We start from the raw sequence: 20,582 nt of genomic DNA on the forward strand, positions 1-20,582 counted from the left end.
CTTATTGCTTTCCTTTGTCTTGGTATTTATGCACTGAATCCCTAGCATCATTTTCACACTTATCACCTGTGCTTGTTGTGAGTTCTATAAAAAGGTCTATGGGGAAAGGCAGAATGGAAATGGATTTCCCTCTAGCAGTTGGTCAAGAAGGGAAAAGGGGAATCAAGAAGTATTCCATTCATTCAACAGTAACAGATATTCAGTGGTGACCTGTCTCTGTGGGCTGAAGCTAAAGGAGCTTTCAGTCTAGCAAGTGATAATATGTCCACAAATTAAAAGTGCAAAATGTGAATAGCATATACCATAATAGTTAACATTTATATAGCACTGCTGTGCTGGGCACAGTGCTGAGTACTTTACAATCATTATCTTATTTGATCCTTACTACAAACCTGCAAGGTAGGTGCTATTATTATTATCATTGTTTTTTACAGATGTGCAAAGTGAGGCAAACAGTGGTTAAGTGACTTGCCTGGGGTCTCACAGCTATTAAGTGTCTGAAGCTGGATCTGAACTCAGGTCTTCCTGACTCCAGGCCTGGTCCTCTAATGAGGGAGGAATCACTACTGTCTTGTTGGAGGAGGGTAAGTCAAAGCTTCATGGCAGAGGGTTTTTTTGAGTTGAGCAGGGTATCAATAGGTGATGTAGAGCCAATCCAAGGGACAGGGTGAACAAAGATGTAGAAGAGACTGCAGGACATGTTGGGATGATGTTGATGAGTGGTCCAGTTTTACTAGCATGTAGAGTATATGCAAATAAGATAAATTCAGTAGGGGAGCAGGGCAAGGAAGCACGTGCTTCCTAATTTAGCTAATGATTCTTGCTAACCAGGTACCAGCTCGTTTGTTTCTATGCTGCTAAAGAACTGCAAGTGCTATCAGCCCCTTCTCAGTTGTGGTTCAAAGCCCTAGCTGCTGTTATGTATGGGGGGGGCGGGGTGGGGTAGAAGCAGACAAATGGGAAAATTTAGGCTAATGCTAGATTGCAGATAAGTTCATGAACCACTTAGGTGCCTACTGTGTACAAGGCAATGGGGGAGATAGATCTCAAGAGAAAATGAAGCATAGTCCCTGCTTGTAGCCCATGCCATCAATCTAATAAGATGTACCCCCAAAAGTTGTATGGAACATATGATCTAATGGTGTCTGGAGGCGGGATTAACACTGCTGTGAGCAGTTAGGAAGAATGGAGGTGTGGGGGAAGCAGGGCAGATGGCATGCGCCAAATCCTAGGAGCAAACAAAGGGGGTAGATGATGGGGACACTGATCCAATTTCCTTCAGCCAGTAGGTGGTGCTTGGTGGTGCAGGGCAACTTAGGGGTGAGGAAAGAGAAGGTAGTGTGCAATAAACCAACTGGATACAAAGAACAATTCAGAACTTTATGAGCTGAGGAGTGTCTGAAATGTAGTAGTTTGATAATGCAACTTCTGTAAACCCAAAAGGGAATATTGTCAAAGCTAACTGTGAATTACACAAAAGAACTATCAGGAATACAAAAGGAGGTGAATTAAGGCTCTGCCTGCAGTACAGGGCACAGGCTATGGCAGCAAAGTCAAGAGTCACCAGTGACAAAAGAGACAGCCAGGCTTTTTTTTTTTTTTTTGAAGAAAATACAAAGTTTTATGCATGTGTTCACATTGTATGAGATTTTCATTCTAATGTTTACAAAGGCCAACATTTCACAGAAAACTTTCCATCACTCCTGAAACAGTAATCATGAAGTACATCACTTCTACAAGTCAAGCAGACGAACCCATCTGATGGCCACAAGGGAGACGCTGGGCCTCCCTTCCCTTGTCCATGTTGCCAAACAGAGACACTGAGAAGAGGGCGGGAGAGTGTAATGGGGATAAATGACAATCTCTACATCACATCAGAACAGATAGGATTTTTCAAATGGCAGAGTGAACTTTTTATGGAAATAAAGGGACACTGTCAACAAACTTCATTTGCTAGACCGTCAGCAAAGTTCATTAGTTAACTGACCTTTATTTGGAATTGATTTCAAACAGATCACTATGTGTGATCATTTAACCCCCCCCCTTTTGGTCCAGACCCATGATTTCATTGGTATAGGGCACTCCATATGCTGAATGAAGATCAGCACCTCATGTGGAACAGAACCCCAGAGTGGCCTGGGGCCTTGAGAGATTAAGTGACTTGTCTGTGGTCACACAGCTAGTATGTGTTAGAGGTAGATCGTAAACTCAGGTTTTCCTGACTCTAACATATAACTCCTAACACCAAGCTGCTGTTGAAACAATGAAAAATGACTTCATGGGTCTTATATCCTAATAGTGAACACTGCAGGAATATATTGATGTTTCATTTCTCTTCTCCAGCTCCCTCCCCCACAATTTAATGATTAACATCTCAGAATTAGATTTAATCATCTATAAGAATTGAAAGGTTACATCTTAGCAATCAATTCAGAGTCTGAAAATTATGGCTGAAAGTGTCCCTTTAAGGCAAAAAAGACAGCAAAGTGAAAGTGGATAAATATTCTGGAAGATAAAACACTCTAGTCATTACTGTACAGGCAGAAACATCTTAAATAATACGGTTCATATACAAATAAAATGAGTACATTGAATACTGTAGAACTAATTATGTGTTCTCCTTTAAATGGCACACTATGGATTAATATTTTACAATATACACATCTATTTGAGGTGGGGAAAACTAGTGATGCTCCAAGGGTAAAAATAATACAAGTAATAACTTCATTATTGGCTACAATGATTATTACAATTTAAAATAAAAACACAAGATACTGTAATCAGACTTCTGGAGACCACACCATGTCCTTGTTAGAGCTGAAAAGAAAGTCTAGTTCTCCCCTCCAGCTGGCCTACACAACATTGCAGATTGCTGCTTACCTTCAAAACACATAATTTCTCTTTAAAATTCAGTGTTATTTTCTTACAAAACCAAACCAAAACACAAATGCTGTATTTTAGACAAAAGCATTTTGAACCATTATTCCAAAATGAAAGCTTCTTTTGGATGTTAGAGACAAGCCAGAACTTACTACCAAACATTTCAAAAGTTTTAATCATAAAAAATACTATAATTCATCACACAGACTTTTTACACAGTTATAAATAATAAATAGCATAATAGTAGAGAGTATAATCAATGGGTTATCTAGCTCAGTTAATAGTTTTCCTGTTAGGAAATTCTGGATTTTGCTACCTCGAACTGACTGAAATGCTCCTTTACAATTCAAATCTGACTCTTCAGAAGTAGAGTACAGAGCCAGCATTCGCCTATCTGGCCTGCAAACTTTTTTTTCTCCCTAGAAATTAAACTTTAGAGACTTGCCTTATTTCAAGGCAGCATGAAAGTTACTTAAGCCCATCCATCTATTCTAGTGGCAATGCAAAAACTGTGATGCAGAGGGACTGAATCATTGGTACCAGTCACCATAGGGGAAAGCAAAGAAATCTAAAAGTTGAAAAGGTGCACCAGAGCCCATGCGAGCTTATTACAGAAGGCACACCCTTTCTGCTTTCCCCTTCCCCCATGGTTTACATTCTTTAACAGTAGAACAGTGTCCCCTAAGGCACAAAAATCCCTATGGCCTCAATGCCACAGGAGACATTTGATGGCCCCATGTGCACTCTCTTGCACTGTAGTTTTTTAGGTCAGTTAACACTGGCTAGTCACTTCTGGATGCACCAGACATCTTTGATCAAGGCTGGAATTTCTTCTCCTTGACAACAAATAACTAGAAATATTAATAATATGTTATACATTCCTCAGGGCTACAACGTTTGGGAAAAAAATGTTAGCTACCCCTACTCCTGGGTTATAGGGATCTGGAGTGATCTTACTAACTAACTAATTCAGGCATACTACCAAGCCATTAACATTTCAAACATTAAAACCAATCCCCATCCTTCCATACAAATCTTAACTACAAAAGAGCAACACTGGCAGCTACAGAGACCGCTAAGTATTTTCTAGTCTGGCTACAAGCAAGCAGCTCAAAGAGTAAAAATGAAAAATCACATATAAATCTCTTATGTTTGTAGAGCCTTCCTGATCAGCTTTTTTTTCCCCCCTTAGTGAGGCAATGGGGGTTAGGTGACTTGTCCAGGGTCACAGAGCTAGTAAGTTTTAAGTGTCTGAGGCTGGATTTGAACTCAGGTACTCCTGACTCCAGGGCCAGTGTTCTATCCACTGCACCACCAGCTGCCCCCCGATCAGTTTTGTAACTGGTGTTTACTTTTGTTGGGGAAAGGAGCCACACTAGAACCTATATATCAGTACTCTAACTACAGGACCTTTAGGAGGGAGCCTTTTAGGCATTGAAAGTAAAATATGGCAACAGCAACCCAAAGCTCATTTGAATCATCTGAACAGTCATTTCACGCAAAAGGAAATTTGCCCCAACTAGCAGTAAGGTTAACATATCTATGAATCAAACCTTTTGAGAATAGAGATGTTATAGGATAATGTTCCATTAATTTTTGTTATCCTAATTACTATCTTAGTCCTCATTAAGGATCAAAGTTCCTTTTCCCCTTCCTGCCTGAGTCTTTTGTCTAGAAAACAGCATGGTCAGAACACTGAATGACAAATGGTTAAGTCACTTGGGTGAAAGGTCATCCATCAAGATGAACGAAGAGCATGAATTGGAACATGTTACTGGAGAGTCTGTGGCATTGCTGACTTTAGCCAGTGAGTCTGAGGATGAGCCAATGCTGCTACTACTGCCATCCAGAATATCTGAAGACAGACTGAGGACAAAGCAGAGACAGTCATGAGCATGTGTGCCTCTCAGGTAAGTACAACATGCAACAGCTGCATGGGTTTGAGAAATCACAAATCTGGAGAACATTTGCAAATTGTGCAGAGTTAAGAAAGGAACAGTAAAATGTCACATTTAAAGAGATTTTTAAACCCCACAAAGGCCTTGCAAACTTAAAAACAGACTTTGATTCTTCTATTCCATTTCTGGCTTCCAAGGAGTCCCAGAATTTTTACATATGCCATGGATGTCTTGGATGTGCACAGCTTATGTGTGGCTTCACTTCAATGTTGCTGAGAACTAAGGCCAACTGGGGAAATTCCTTCTCATCTTTAGTTCAAGTTACTTCTGTCTCTACACTTTCTCCCATGTTTCCCATCAGTGTTAGGAAAACATGTGTCCTTTAGTCTCCAAAGTGAACCTGTATCCTAGGTGACCATATATCCACTTGTTTCAGCTTCCTTCTTTGCCTTTGAACATACACAGCTTGCATGCTCTCCCCCCCCCCCCCCCTTTGAGAAGTTTGGCCATTAAAGGAAAAAGAGGAAAAGAATGAGAAGGTTGTGGGCTAGAAGTGGTCCATACTTGCTACCATTTTCCCTCTCTCCAATTAGCCATAGTCTGGTTCCAGCTGCCCTAATGAAGGTCATCAATGTGCTTATTTGGCTAAGCACCCTTCTCAACCTCTTGGTGATAGGATACTGCTGACTACCTCCTTTCCTTCTTAAATATTCTCCCTTGGCTTCTGGGTTACCACCCTATCCTGGATCTTCTGCCACCCTCCTTAGTGCTCTCTTTCTATTTTGTTCCTCTTCATCCTCATGTTCTTTTGGCATTCAGACTTTCAGCTTCTCTGTTCTCAAAGTTTCAGCTTTCAGATCAACCCTATGAAGACTCACAAATCAGTGGCTCCCAGTTTACCTCAAATTCACCATAGCCAAAACCAAAGTCACATTGTCTCCCCTAAAAAGGGAAGGCTTTTCTTCTTAATCACATCAATGGTACCCTTCTCCAAAGGTCAAATCCTTGGAACTAGTTTGTACTTCTCACTTTATTTTGCCTCCCCCCAGTCCCAGTGATCCTTCCTACCTCATATTTCCCTTTCCACAAAGTTTCTGCTGTAACCAGCCCCCACCACAGTCTATCCCCTTTAGCACCTCAGGTCTAGGTTTCTGCCCTAGCTCCACCCGCTGAACCATCCTGTATAATTCCAGATTCTTCTACTAATCAAATAATTACTTAATGGCCCATTTTCATTGTGTCATTCTTCTGCTCCAAAATTGCCATTGATTCCTTAGGGGCCCAGAGAATCAAATCCAAATCCCTTGTCCTAGTATTGTAGGCCTCTGCAACATGGCCCAGTCTTCTGTCATTAACAGCATAAACCATCCAATCTAGTCAAGATGCTCTCCATCTGTCTTTCTTTTTCTTGGCATAAAATTCCTCTGCAATCCAGCCCCAATATACTTCTCCAGCTTTATCAAATGTGATCCCCTACACAAAGCCTATTCTGGAGTCAAATCAACTTCTCGGTGCTCCCTGACCACATCTGTGTTCCTGCCTCAATAACTAACTGCTTGGGCCATGCCCCCTACAGCAGCACATTCTGTGTCTCAAGGGCCTCTCCTCCATCAAGACTTTGCCCCTCACTCCAGCCTCTCCCCTCACCAATAACACACGCTGTACAGCTTGTTACATATGGCCTCATCCTAGTCATCTGGGTATGGCTTATTTCCATCATCAGGCTGCAAGATCTGGATAAAAAATGGCCCTAGCTTGGAACATGGGACCATTCAGACAGCCTGGCGGGGGGGAGGGGGGGGGGGCACAGACTTTTATCCTAAGTATAAAAAAAAGGAATTCCTAAGCTAGGCAGTCAGGTATTTCTTACCTGAGACCATACTATTTTCATACATTGGCCTATCAAATATATATAAACAGAGACTTCTAGTACTTGGGTTTTTGGGCATGCTAATTATCCATCATTCTTAGCTTTAAGGTTTAGAAAGGACTTCACAAGCATTTCCTTTGATATTCACAAAACCCTGGTTAAGGGACAGCCGAAGTAATATTGCCCCAATTAGGAAATGAAGGCTTAGAAACTTTTAAGTAACTTATCCAGGACCACCCAGCTACTGAAGAGCACAGGCAGTCTCTTATTGTGTGAGCCCAGGGCTCCTACTCTCCCCTGCTGCCTACCCACAGCCAGTAAGAAAATGGCATCTTTAAAAAAAGAGACAATAATTCAGTCTATTTTGAGTGAACCGTACCCCTCAGTTTGCAGATCACGCCCAAGACCAAGGCCTTATTCATGTTAACAAAAGAGTTTAGACTAGATGTTAATGACACAGCAAACCTGAGGCTAGAATCCAGCTCAGCGGGTCTGCTGCTCCAGTACCCTTTCCCCTCCTCCAATCAGTCCCCAGGAGAGTTAGGCTTTACTGAATATGCTTTAAAAATGAGGGGCATACAGTAAGAGACTACATTTCTCCATTATTTCCTTTATGTGTCACATCAACCTCAATGCCATTATGCACAGGAGGAAGGTCAAGCTGACCGAGATGCCCTCCAAATGCTTCTACCCTATATAATTTCTTGGGAACTTTGTAAATTCTAAGAAATGTCAAAATCCAACTTTTTGGGGACTTTTTTTTTAACCATCCCTTGAAATATTTCTTCTCTTCCTTCATATCTTTTCTTTGGTCTCTCCTTTTTGGAGCCCCTGACTTTTACACCCCTACCATACGTGGACATAAGCAGGAATTGCTTAATTGACCCCAATGGTGGCAGGTTATTACTGCTCCCCAAATCTTTCACACAAACTAAATAGTTTCTATTTTGAAACCTGATTTTCATTCTGGAAGAGGCAGCATGGTGGCATGTAGAGAGAGCCAGTGTCACCTCTGATACAATACTTGGCAAAAGTTACTTTAGCCTCAGTGCTCTAAGACTAGAAATTGTTGAGAAGTATCAACCTATGTTAGTATAGGGAGTTTCTTCACCCTGGAGTTACCTATACCAATGGTCACCAAGCATCTATTAAGCACCTACTATGTGCTGGTGGGCCTGTGCTAAGTGCTGGGGTACAAAGAATGGCAAAAGGCAGTCCCTGCTTTCAAGGTCAACATACAAACAACTATGTATAAACTAGATATGGAAAGGATCAATTCGAGATAATCAGCAAAGGGAAGGCCCAAGAGTTTAGGATGTTTTAGGAAAGGTGGGATTTTGGCTGGGAAGGAATCCAGGGAAATCAGGAGGTGGAGATGTGGAGGGAGAGCATGGCAGGTATGGGAGCAGCTCATTGAAAATGGCTCAATTCAGGAGATAATGAAGAGCAAGGAGGCCAGTGTCATGGGATTGCAGAGTAGGTGGAGGGGAGGAAGTTCTAAGAAGGGAAAGGTTGCCCGGGGCAAGGGAGGGAGCCAGGTAAGGACTGATTTGGAATCACTGCAAGTTTTATGAATAAGGGGAGTGGTGACATGATCAGACCTTCCCTTCAGAAAAGCCAATTTGGCAGCTGAGTGGGGGAAGGACTGCAGTGGGGGGAGACTTGAGGCAGGGAGGCCAATCAGGAGGCCATTGCAATAAATAGTCCAGGTGAGGGAATGAGGGTCTGCACCAGGATGGTGGAAGTGGCAGAAGAGAGAAGGGAAAGTATGCAAGAGATGTTACAAAGGTACAATAAGTCTCGGCAACTGATTGAATATGGTCAGTAAGAAAGTGAGGCATTGGGATAGCTAGGTGACACAGTAGAGCACAGGTCTTGGAGTCAGGGGGGCCTGAGTTCAAAACTGGGCCTCAGACACTTACTGACTGTGTGACCTGGGGCAAGTCACTTCACCCCAATCGCCTGGTGTATGTGTGAGGGGGGATTAAAAAAAAAAAGTCACTTAACCCCAATCGCCTCACTGGAAAAAAAAAAAAAAAAAAAGAAAGTAAGGCATTGAGGATGACACCTAGGTTAGAAACCTGGGTAAACAGGACAGTGGTACCCTTGACAGTAATAGGAAAATTAGGGAGAGGGGTGGGCTTGAGGGGGACAGACAGTGAACACCTATATTTAAACCCTAATTTTATTATTTAAAAGTAAAACTAAGCAAAAAATACCTACCCACCTCTTAACATGGATTTTTTAAAAAGTGCTATATGAAATTTATATATTCAAAAGAAAGTGATTCTTGCCACAACTAAGAACAAATCTTAATGACAGGAGATTGAAATGTGGCACAAAAGGAATATCTGGTTATTCAAAATCATAATGCAAGCTTCACTTCATAGAAGTTACAAAATATCACGCAAATAGGATCTTACTGTATATATATATGTATATATACACATATATTCATATGTACATCTGCATGTGTGTGTGTGTGTGTATATGTGTATGTAAAAAGGAGGGGTCTGAGAGGCTCTGAACCTGGAAAAAAACTAAAGCTAGTCTTGCCTTGGGGAAAAACCCAAAACAAATTAAGGGAGCTAGCTAACAGAATCTACAAAAATCAAAAAAGAAAATACCCAAAAAGCACTTCCCTAATCCAGCACTCACCCAATCCTGCTACTGTATATATTCGGGTTTCTAAAGCCCACTGCCTTCCAATCCATCCTTACTAAAAGCACTTTTAAGTGCAGGAAATAGGGGAAATTGAGCTGGTTCCAAGACTTTTTTTCCAATGTGTACAATAACTGCTGAACTGAATTGACTGGAATACGAATATAGTCAACACAATTCTTTCACTAGCAGAGAAAAGCAGATGGACAAGTAGAAAGTGCCCCTTCCTCCCCATGGCAATCCCAAAACTGCTTTTATTTGACTAGGATGCAGCATGTTTTGCCTCGGCTCAAAATCAGCTTGCATTCCTAGAGCGTGTATTAGCTGAGCAGCACGAGAAGGCGCCCCTGCTACGTGGCAGGGAGAAAGTAGGCTCAGGTTAAAAATTGCCCACTACCTGGATAATCTCAATACAAACAGGCAGAAGTTAAGTATAGACTTACACTAGATTAAAAGATACCATTTATAACACTTGGTTGCTCAAAAAAACCCCCAAACAAACAAACCCAACACCCATTCAAAACTTCAAATGTCATTCCTACTTGGACACCTCTCTTCTAGTATGGTTGATTACTAACTCAAAAGAAGCCTATGAAGAGAGAAGCTTTCCAGAAAGCTAGGGGAATACAAACTTGATCTGCATGTTTTATGGAGTTTCCACAATTTCTTTCCTAATGTTAAATCCAACAAGCGCCAGACCTCTGATCCCCAATTGCAGAAGAACTGCTGCCGACAGTATACCAACAGCCACTTGTTTTGTTGACTCTCGGGATTACAACTAGTCTCTACAGCAATTTGCAAATTGAGCATTTGAGATCCTTCCTCAGATGTTTTCACTAAGCTGAAATATGTATTGTACAAATACTTTTTCTGTTGCAGAATCATAGATTTCCAACTATAGGGGAGCTCAGAGGTCATTGAATCCAACCTCCTCAGAATTTCACAAAGGAAGAAAGTGTGAGAGAGAGAGGACACAGGACCCCCTCCCCCTACACACACACACACACACACACACACACACGCGCGCGCGCACGCTGTAGTGTGTCAGAGCTGAACCTCAAAGCCTGCTTCTCTGATCCCAGATACAGGATTCTTCCTACTATCCCATGCTATTAGTTCACCTCCTTGATTTCATATTAGAGGAAACTGAGGCCCAGGAAGGGTCAGTGATTTGAGAGGCCACACAGGGAGAAAGGCAGCAGTACAAGTGGGCTGGGAACCCAGGCCCTCTGAATAAATCCTGCACTCTGTTCACTGTGCCCACCCTGCCTCTCACAGAGCACAAAAGGCAGCCAGATCATCAGCACCCAGCACACAGCCTTTTGCACATACCTGTTCACTAAAGGCTTGTTTCACAATCACATTACCCATTTTGGGAATCTCATAAAGACAGCTCAACCAAAACGATTTTCAATTCCAAATGCTGATTTATTTATTTATGAATTTTTAAGTGAGGCAATTGGGGTTAAGTGACTTGCCCAAGGTCACATAGCTAGTAAGTGTTATGTGTCTGAGGCCAGATTTGAACTCAGGTCCTCCTGACTCCAGGGCGGGTGCTCTATCCACTTCGCCACCTAGCTGTCCCCCCAAATGCTGGTTTAATGTGTCTCAAACTGCCAAATGAGGAGAGAAAAAGCTAAGTGTATTTATTTTAATTCTAGAAAGGGAAAATAGAGAACACAAATGGAATCTGGAGATTACGGTTAAAAAAAAAGCCATTTATCCAATACTTGTGATACGAACCCTTTGACCAAATGATCTGATTTGAGTTTTCCCTTCTCTTCCTGTCCTGGCCCCTCTCTGGAGGTGCTAATGAGCAACAGTGACATGAATACCTCTGCCAAGCCTCAGAGAGAGGAGAGGAGAGGGAAGGTAAAGGGCTTGGGTAATTCATAAACTGCCTAATCAGTAGGCCTCATGTAAAAGTTGATTAATTTATTCCAGCTGCCACGCTGAATACATATAACCAGGCAATCACAGAACCTCAAAATAGCAAGGTTTCTCCCCCTACCCCATTATGCCCTCTACCTAAAAAAACAAAACAAAACAAAAAAAAACCCCCAAGGGTGAAAAGTAAATGAAATTAAAATACCTGAAACAGATAGCAACAAAAGGAAGGCTTGCATGGAGATTACTCATACTGCCAACTGCAGCTGGTCAGGCTTGTTTTGCACAGTATTCTAGCAGGCAACAAGCTGTGTCTCTGTCAGAGTACAGCAGACATGTATGCTGCAACTGTGTGTGCTGTTGCCACGATTCACTTTCTAGTAGATCTGGGGCGTATGCATTAGGGGCTTCAGCTGTGGGGCTTAACAACCAAAGCACCGAAAGGCCTTTTTTGGGGGGGGGGTCTGTAGCCATACTGAGGACAATTCCTTAAGTAAAGCTCTGTTGTGATTCCTGGGACTCAGGAGGGCTTCCAGATAGATGAGGAAAACAGGGACAAGAGAAGGAACTTCTCCAAGCTGATGACAGAGAAGGGATTCGAACCCAGGTCCTCTGACTCCCAATTCAAGACTCTTCCTATTATTGGTGTTGCTTTTTTCTATTGTTATACAAGCAGCCTCCTGGTTTTACAGATCTGGATGCCAAACACACAAAAACATCATGGCTCCAGCTCCCTTCAGGAGAAATCAGCACCCAGTATGTGGCAGTTTGCTGTGAACTATTGGAATGCAGACGACAGTTGAGTCAGAGTTTCCAAATAATGGAAATCCAGGCCATACAGGGTCTTAATGATTACACTTTTATTTTTTTTCAGGGCAGTGACGGTTAAGTGACTTGCCCACGGTCACACAGCTAGTTAAGTGTCAAGTGTCTGAGGCCAGATTTGAACTCAGATCCTCTGAAGTAGTTCATTCTTTCCTCTTTTCTAAACCTACAATCTCACTAAAATTCTGTTGGTTCTTCCCAGCTCCACCTCTGGCATCTTCACTATGTATGCCACCTGAAGTCTCTTAGTAATATTGGCACATGATCCAAGTCCTGCAGGTGTACAAACTGATGTTAAAGAAAACTACTGGCTGGCCCTAGGAAGTCTCAGTATTGTTCTTCCTTAGAACAGTTAAGATGTTCACATTTACAACTGACCTTCTTCAGACACATTTCCTGGGGAGGGAGATATGTTTGCCCCAAGCAAAAAGCATCAGCAGAGATGTCTCCATTCAGCTCATAAAGCTCTTAGGAGTAGATAACTTAGTTCTTGCTCTGAATTTGTTAAATAAGATACAGATTATGCCTAAATTACTCTACAAACTCTTTAGGCACACATTGCCTATATGTTCAGTACAAACTCATTTTGCAAATGCAAAGAAAAAAATCAAGAATGAACACGAACACACACACACACACACACACACACACACACACACACACACACAGCATTGTTCGTGGGGACATTCTTTTATTGGAGAAGAATCATTAGCATCATTTTGTTGGCCCTGGAAAGCCCTTCTCTACACCAGGCCGTGGATGTATCTGAACTCCTTGGGGAATGAGGTAGGAAAAGACTGTTTAACATTAAACATAAAGAGTTTGAGCTGCAATAAAGTATAAGGCAAAGGGCTAACATTAGCAAAAATTGTATTGCTAATACTCAGATTAAGAAAGGAACAGATGAAGAGGGTAGGCTGAAAGAAGCTGAGCAGGGGGGATACTCATTATGTGGTATATATAGTATATGGCACACTATGGTCCTTTAAACATATACAACAACAAGACAAAAGTGGCCATACCCCAAATTGGATTTTTTCATATTGATCACAAAAATGTTAGGAGCTGGAGATGTGTGGTATAAACCTTAATCTTGCATGAAACAGTAAGGTTACAGTGCTTGAACAAATACACATCTAGATATTCAGGCTATATGGTATAGAAAGAAAATGCAAAAAGATGGCTTTCCATTTAACTATTTTAAAAACTTATTTCTTTCTCTTCCTTTGATTTGTGAAAGCAAGAAACACTGAAATGATGAGAGGAGCTGTTCATTCTCTCAATTTTTCTACCCTGCCCCTCATTTTCCCACCCTAGCCAAGTTAATAGCAAATAACCCCTTGCCTTTATTTCATCGAGGAGTATGGATTTCCTTGCCATGAGGCCCCAAAAGCCAGCTGTTCCCTGTTTCTGTTCCTATTTCCGAGAATATAGATGTCTGGTCAATGAAATCTTGTCACAAAGATTGAAAGAGTTCCCTGCAGAGCAGGACAGAGAACCCACAGAAAAACGATTCCAAGATTTACAATCATTTCGTCCCAGCTGTAAATGTCTAAGCAACTGTATGGATCTGTAACCAACTAGACCTTGTAGGAACCTCAAGACATGGCAATCCTTAAGCTACACATAGAGCTGAGAAGTGTGCCTACAGCAACATTTTATTTTTACTTGTTTGTCCCTCTTTTGATAGTGAGCCTTCTGAGAGGCTGAGACCAACAGCTTTTTGAGATCTAGGTACCATGCTTCTCACTGACATCATATATAGGTATAGTGCTCGCTATTTCCTGCCACTTCAAAGCACTCCCCACCACCACCACCAAAAAAACTAGTAAATGTGGGAGCAGGGGCAGCCTCAGCACCCACATCCTCCCCAATATTACAGCAATGCTTTGCTGGTACCCACAAAAAACAGCCTGCAGTGGTAGAGGCCATAGTGATTGATGGAAACCTTCCAGTCTTGACAAAACCGGAGAAGCTGCAATCAATCGTAAGCCAGCACCCTATGCACAATGGAAACTGCAGTATTCAAAGACCGAGCCAGTTCCCGGTAGGAGAGCGGTCTGCACCTATTTGTTTGAGCCTGCTGTATGGGGATGAGCTGGGGACAAGCGAGTGAGCAAGTGGACAGAGCAGTGAATATTACTCCTTAAGGCTCTGTCCTATCCAACTATTTTTGTAAAAATGTTATCACATCATATTTGTAAAGTGTTTTTCACTTTGCAAAACTAGTTCCTAACTATAGCCCTGTTAATTAGAGCCTAGGCAAGAGGACTTCTCTTCTGCCCCGTAACTGCAGTAACCAGCCCCCACCCCACCCCCTTCCTCTTTTTAAAAGGAACAATATAAACAGAGTAGATGGTTTCAGCAACCCGTTTTCTCCATGATCTTTGGAAGCATCTGTCCCTAATGCCTGGAAAGTCATTCAGGACCAAAATTAGCACACAATTATTTATCAAGGACAGACAAGATAGATGAGAAGGAAAAGAGAAGAGAGACCAAAATGGCCAGAGCAGTCCAGGAGAGGCATGTGCCCAAATGAGGAGAGGATTAATCACTGGCCCTAAGTTAACAGAGATGGGGAGCTTGTGACTTGTTTGCCAACTGTAAGCACAGGCCGGTTTAAGTGAAAAGTGAATTACATGGCTCGGAAATGCCATTTAAGGGGGTTGGGGAATACATTTCCAAGATAAAGCACCTTCAGAGGCTTTTTCAAAAGACCTGTTGTTGTAAAATGTAGGATTTTACCCTTATAGTTTTGAGGGGGCATAACAATTCTGTGTAGAATAGAAAAACGCCTAACAGATCTCAAAGCCTTACCTGGTAGATCTCCAAATCAGTCAACACTCCCCCCCTCAAATCTCCCCAATCCCACCCCACTCCACACACACCCATTTGCTAGCAGGGAGGAAAGTGTTATTGGCAGCAGCAACCTCTGCCCTGCTGGGCTTCTGGGAAATTAAAAGTAACACCTTGTCATTAATTGGTTGGCAATTTCTGGCCATGAGGATAAAGATATATATATTTATATATTTTATATCCAAAACAAAGAAAAAATTTTTTTAAGTATTTCTGATAATATTCCCTAAAGGGCCACAAAGATTACTTTTTTTTCCCCCACAAAGGTTACTTTTTAAAGGATTTTTACTACTGGTAGAATACCTAAAGATTTTATATTTATATATATAAAAATATATATATATTTTTTTGGGTGTCAGTATTTGGAGAAACCATGCTGGAGAATTTGAATTTTCCCTGTCATGTCAAATATTTGCAAAAAAAAAAAAAAAGTTTTAAAAATTGAAACACATAGAATAAGATCATTAGGCACGGCAACCCAGGACAAGTCACTATCTTTCCCTTCCATCCCCAGAGTTCCCCTATCTGATTGGTATGCAGGACCAACTCCCTCCCACATAGCCAAACTTGGAGGGGGGTTGAGCTAACAAGAGGTCAGAGTTGGGCATGAAAGTGAGTGTAATAAAATTAGAAACACGCATACCAAAGGGAAGTACACCAGACTTTGGAATTATCTTTTATGTCACCCATGCCTGCATGGAAAATTCCCCTCCATCAGCATTAATAACTGAATATCTTTTCAATTGTTCCAAGGTGATTTAACATTATTTTCACCATGATCTATTTTAAGTGGGCCATATCCTAATAGATAAATGCACATATTTTCTCTCCCCACCTCACTCCCATGCCCCCCCCATTTTTTTAAAAATTTTAAAATTTTTTATTTTTTTACCATGAACTGAGATCTGCCAAATTCGTAATATCAGGAGAAAGCATAGTAGTAATGCCTTGAAAGAGTCTCTTTGGCTGGCTTTCAGTTTCCATTTCACCTAAAACCAGGAAAAAAAAAAAAAGAAATTGTAAAATCTATGTGCTTGTTGCTTAATTTGGGGTGCTTGGTTTAGTTTTTTGTTTGTTTTTTTAAAACTAAAGCATGGAATAGTTTTCCAAGCATAGTAATTTTACAGAGCCGCTTTCAGCATGTACTCAGGCGGAAAAGAAAATACTACTGGCAAAGGCGGACAGCCCTGACAATTTCCCATTGATTTTCTGTAATATGTTACAGGTATGTTCGGGGGGCCTTAAAAGAAGAGCAGCAGGCACACTGATTCCATCATGAAGACTGGATCGAGACTAACCACAGCATCGAGAGATATTTGCAAAGAGTTCGAAGCCCACAGTGAGTAACAATTTATGCCAGATCACTGGCAAAGAACCCACATTGTCTCCATGCCACCACCTGAATACTCTAATCTTAGTACACAAGTAGAAAGTAAAAATGGCAATAGTGGGTTACATTTTTATATATTATTTTAAAAATTGCTTAGTATAGAACTGAAGTTTACCAAAAATATCATTTCAAAAGCAGTCAAGCTTTATGGGACAGAAAATGGTTATTATTAAATGAAGGTTATGATATATATACATATATATGCACATATAAATACATATATAGTCATCCAGCTGCCACCAAGTTTAAATTTTCTCAAAACTGATGACAAAAAAGCCTCTACTACATATTAATAATAATTTTTTGCCACCAAAATATAAAAATTGAAAAAAATTCAGTAATATATTAGGTCTTTTTCAAAATATACACACACAAATGAGAAGCCTGAGACTTAAAAAAAAAAAATCTCTTCACCATGAATCAGATTCAAGCACAGGTCAGGTCGATCCATATTTCAGCAAGAAATATGTAGCTCAAAGCTCAACATTTTTAAATGTTCCCAGAGAAAAAACAAACAAACCAACAAACCAAAAATTTCACTTTTTAAAATAAATGTCAATTCATGTTCTATTTTTTCTGTAGCTACTTTAGCTCATGGGAACTCATTAAAGTCTTTGTTTTTCTTGTCCTTAACTGATAATGTTTCGTTTTAAAATCTACTGCTCTTCATTTCACAAATGTTTCCTGGTCTTTTTCCAGTGGACTGCCTAGCTTGTCTAAAGAGCTCCCCCTGCTGACCTAATTTGGGATAGCTCTGAAATGAACATGACTATAGAGCCCAGATTAAACATATTCCATCCTGCAAAGCATAACTTTAATTCTCAAATGAAAACTCTCCTTAACATCTTTCAAAAATGATCCTTCAGGATTCTAGAAAGCTCCCTGGGAGATACCAAATACCCTGGGAGATACTCACAACTTAAATAAACAGAAATCAATATGGGCTACTTTTCTATATTTTTACTTTTTAGGACTTGCTTCTATAATTTATAAACTACCACCTCCTCACCACATAATGATTATGAGGTAGATAAATGATTGGTGAGAAAATATCACAAAGATAATTGACAGAATTCAGACTTTATAATCACACTTGTAAGAAAAATAAATGTCTTTGAGGAGCAGGAGATTCCATCTTGAAATACTTTTGAGAGGCAGGAAATCTAGTTTCTAGTTCAAAATAAACGAAGTTTTACAATATCACAAACAGTGCCGCATACCTTTCCTTTTAATGGGCCCAAGAACACTGGGTCTAATGCAGTTGATTGGACTTTGACTTCTTCTGCTAAAATATAAAGTTAAAATACTGGCATTAGAAAGACTTGAAGTACTTCCAAGGTACAAGATAAATAGTTGAAAAGCCCACAAAAAGATTCCGATTCTTAAGCTCAGTGCAACCCCAATTTTGGTATCCTAGAATAACAGCCCTGTGCAATGCAAATACCACCTGCACTCCTGGCAGGCCATTTTTCCTGAAAAGACAGTACAGAATGGGGAAAAAAGGGCAAAAGCCAGGTTTGAAGTCAGATCTAAAGCCTGGCAGCAGGACAAGACAATCTAAAAGAGAAGTCATTACTCAGCTCCATCTTTCTGAAATGACTGAACTGTGGCTACCACAGTCTCACAACTGGAAGGTTTTCCTCCAGGTTCCAGAATGGTGGTGGTGCAAATGTCTGTTTCCACAATGAGGCTTTGAGCCTGTCTAGGATTACTCTTAGAAATATGATGTTTGGAAAGAGAGCATGCCATTTTACAGGGTTTCAGATCCAAAGATCATGGAAACCATTCCATTAATCACATAAAAGTAAAAATACTACACAGGATAAAAGAAGAATTGTAAAAGAGATCAGATTATACTTTTAGCAACCAAAAAAAAAAATCAATCAACAGAACTCTTGAGCTGGAAGGGACTTTGAAATAACCTCGTGCAACCCTCTTAATATACAGATGAGGAAACAGAGGAACAGAAAAATTTAGGTCACAGCTACTTTGCTAACAGCACAGGGACTCGAGAATGAGCCGTCTGTGCTCTGGCTCATTGTTCTTTCCACTGCACCAGGATTCTGTGTACTGCAGTGAAATGGATTTTACTAAACTTCCCAAACCTCTATCAGAATTCTGTGATGGTATTGATGCTGGTGACGATTCTTAACCTGGGGCACCTGAACTTTCAAAAAAGACAGACAGACAGATAGATCGATAGATCTTGGTTATAGTTAGAATTTATACTTGGTTATAGTGAGAATTTATTTTATGCATTTCAAAATGTGATTCTGAGGAATCTTATAGGCTTTACCAAACTGACTGCCCAAGGGGTCCCAAGATCCAAAAAAGGTGACTAAGGCCCAGGATAGGTGGAAAAGCTAATTCCTATGTTGTGGCTTTTTAAGGGATTTAAATATACATGAAGAATATGATTTGTCCTAAACATAGCATGACCCATTCTGTGGAATAGCAAGGGTTTTGAGGGAATAAGAAAATTTAAACAAGGAAAGCGATAATTTTTTAAAACCTACTAAAAATTCTTTGTTATGAGCTAAATTTTAATTAAAACTCCTAAAATTAAAAAAAATTCCTATCTTCATTCTATACATATGTCAATCCTACCTAATAGTATCAAATTTAAAGGTTACTTGTGAAGCTAAGCAAATGAATTAAATAACTTTTAATAAAATTTATTATTAAATATTAAAATTAAATAACATTTAAAAGCAAATTCACTTACTTGGAAAATCGTCTTGTTGGACTGGGGATAGGACTGGGAGGTAGCCCATTGCTACTCACAAACATTTGTAAGGATGGTGAAAAACATTGCTAAAGAAAAAAGTTTTCTATTAATATAAAATATTCATATAGTTCTAGAGCTTCATTTTAAAAAGCATTCTTTTTTAAGCATCTGCAATGAAGTACTTAGAAGCCTGTAGGTATTAACATAATTTCTGAGTATATTTCAAATGAATATTAATTTCCTCTCAAACCATTAGCTGAAAGCAGAGGGCCCCCACCCCCACCCCTTCCTCTTTTAAACAATTAGTGGCTCAGAGTATGTGAGACAGGCATTTGCAGCAGCAGTTTTAATTCTCTTCCATGATCCTACCTTTCCTATTCCTCTAGTGGGTGATGGTGCTGGAGAAACTGGGACGAAGTCAATTCTCTTAGGAGAAGATGATTTCTCCGATTTGTCAAAATCATTATCGCTCTGTAAACAAAAAATGTCCCCCGCTTATAACAACACAGCACATCACACTACTCTAGAAACAAGTCACAAAGCATTATACTTGCTCTCATAACTATCACACCTAGATTTTTAGAACACACGAATGTGCAGATCTACAAAAGGCCTCTTGTATTTATTATATAACCCCGTTTGTTTGAAAAGGAGACAGATAAGAACTGCTATAATTTTAGAAATGTAAGGCATATAAAAAGTTGTATGGATAAATGAACAGAGCCAATGAATAATTTAAGTGTTTTTTTTTTAAAGCCACCTTTTGAATCAGACTTGCAAAAAAATTACCAAGCTCAAGCTTTCTTCCCAGGAATGGCTTATCTGCATTGCGGTCTGCACTTCCCTGAAACACAAAAAGACTTGGTCAGCACCTAGGGGCAATACGTATAGGGTTATGTGCCCATTCTCAGGAACCACTCACCTTTCATGGGCAGCTTCTCTGTTCATCAAGTCCACTCCTTCTTCCTAGAAAAATAACATCTACTCAGAGCTTGAAGGTCATATATAAAATTCTATGTAAGTGGGTTTTTCCTCCACCTTCATTTTTAAACTACTGACCTTAAAAATACATATAACAAAGCTAGAATTCCAAAATTGCAACATACACGTTTTATCTACAAACAGTGAAAGACACTTGAGTCTGAACTGGCTACCTCTAACTAGGGTTATATAATTATATAAGCTAGATAATTATTTAAAAGAATTTCATAGATTCTGATATTATTCTGGCTCCAACTACAAGAGGATAAGCATCTTTATTGTAAACAGAGAAGGTATAAATAAATTGTAAAAAAAAAAAGTGAGGTGAATGACCTTTTAATGTCAAAAACTTCAAAATGAAAAAATCAAAACATCATTTATGAAAAGTTTAGCTCTATGGAAGTGAAATTTACCCTTTTGATCTGATGAAGTCTGCTACTAGGAATACGAATAGGAGAAGATGACAGCAACTGGGAAAACAAACAAAAGAAAACATTCACTGTTTTCTGAATTACAACAGTCGGCTTTTGATATTAATGTACAATGTATTCTTATATTCATGTATTTTTTTTAAAAACCCAGACATCTCAGAAATTTAGCTCTCTA

The 20,582-nt window shown here is 40.0% G+C and overlaps 1 protein-coding gene across 2 annotated transcripts in view; it reads right to left on the reverse strand.

Annotated features, from left to right (window-relative positions):
* Positions 1 to 20,582, reverse strand: part of PABIR2 (PABIR family member 2) — a 99,017-nt gene that overhangs the window by 52,545 nt on the left and 25,890 nt on the right. Inside the window, exons 3-10 of one of the 2 annotated variants that reach the window (XM_043974400.1) lie at positions 20,390 to 20,446; positions 19,918 to 19,961; positions 19,785 to 19,839; positions 19,365 to 19,466; positions 18,993 to 19,081; positions 17,488 to 17,552; positions 15,770 to 15,866; positions 1,629 to 4,746 (exon numbers count right to left, since the gene is read on the reverse strand). In XM_043974400.1, the coding sequence (XP_043830335.1) occupies positions 4,596 to 4,746; positions 15,770 to 15,866; positions 17,488 to 17,552; positions 18,993 to 19,081; positions 19,365 to 19,466; positions 19,785 to 19,839; positions 19,918 to 19,961; positions 20,390 to 20,446 (660 nt within the window). In that variant the 3' untranslated portion in view covers positions 1,629 to 4,595. Of the gene's footprint in view, positions 1 to 1,628; positions 4,747 to 15,769; positions 15,867 to 17,487; positions 17,553 to 18,992; positions 19,082 to 19,364; positions 19,467 to 19,784; positions 19,840 to 19,917; positions 19,962 to 20,389; positions 20,447 to 20,582 lie in introns of those variants that run through there. The other variant, XM_043974398.1, reaches the window with a different exon arrangement.

This window comes from Dromiciops gliroides, chromosome X (genome assembly GCF_019393635.1).
Source record: "Dromiciops gliroides isolate mDroGli1 chromosome X, mDroGli1.pri, whole genome shotgun sequence".
NCBI lineage: Eukaryota > Metazoa > Chordata > Mammalia > Microbiotheria > Microbiotheriidae > Dromiciops > Dromiciops gliroides.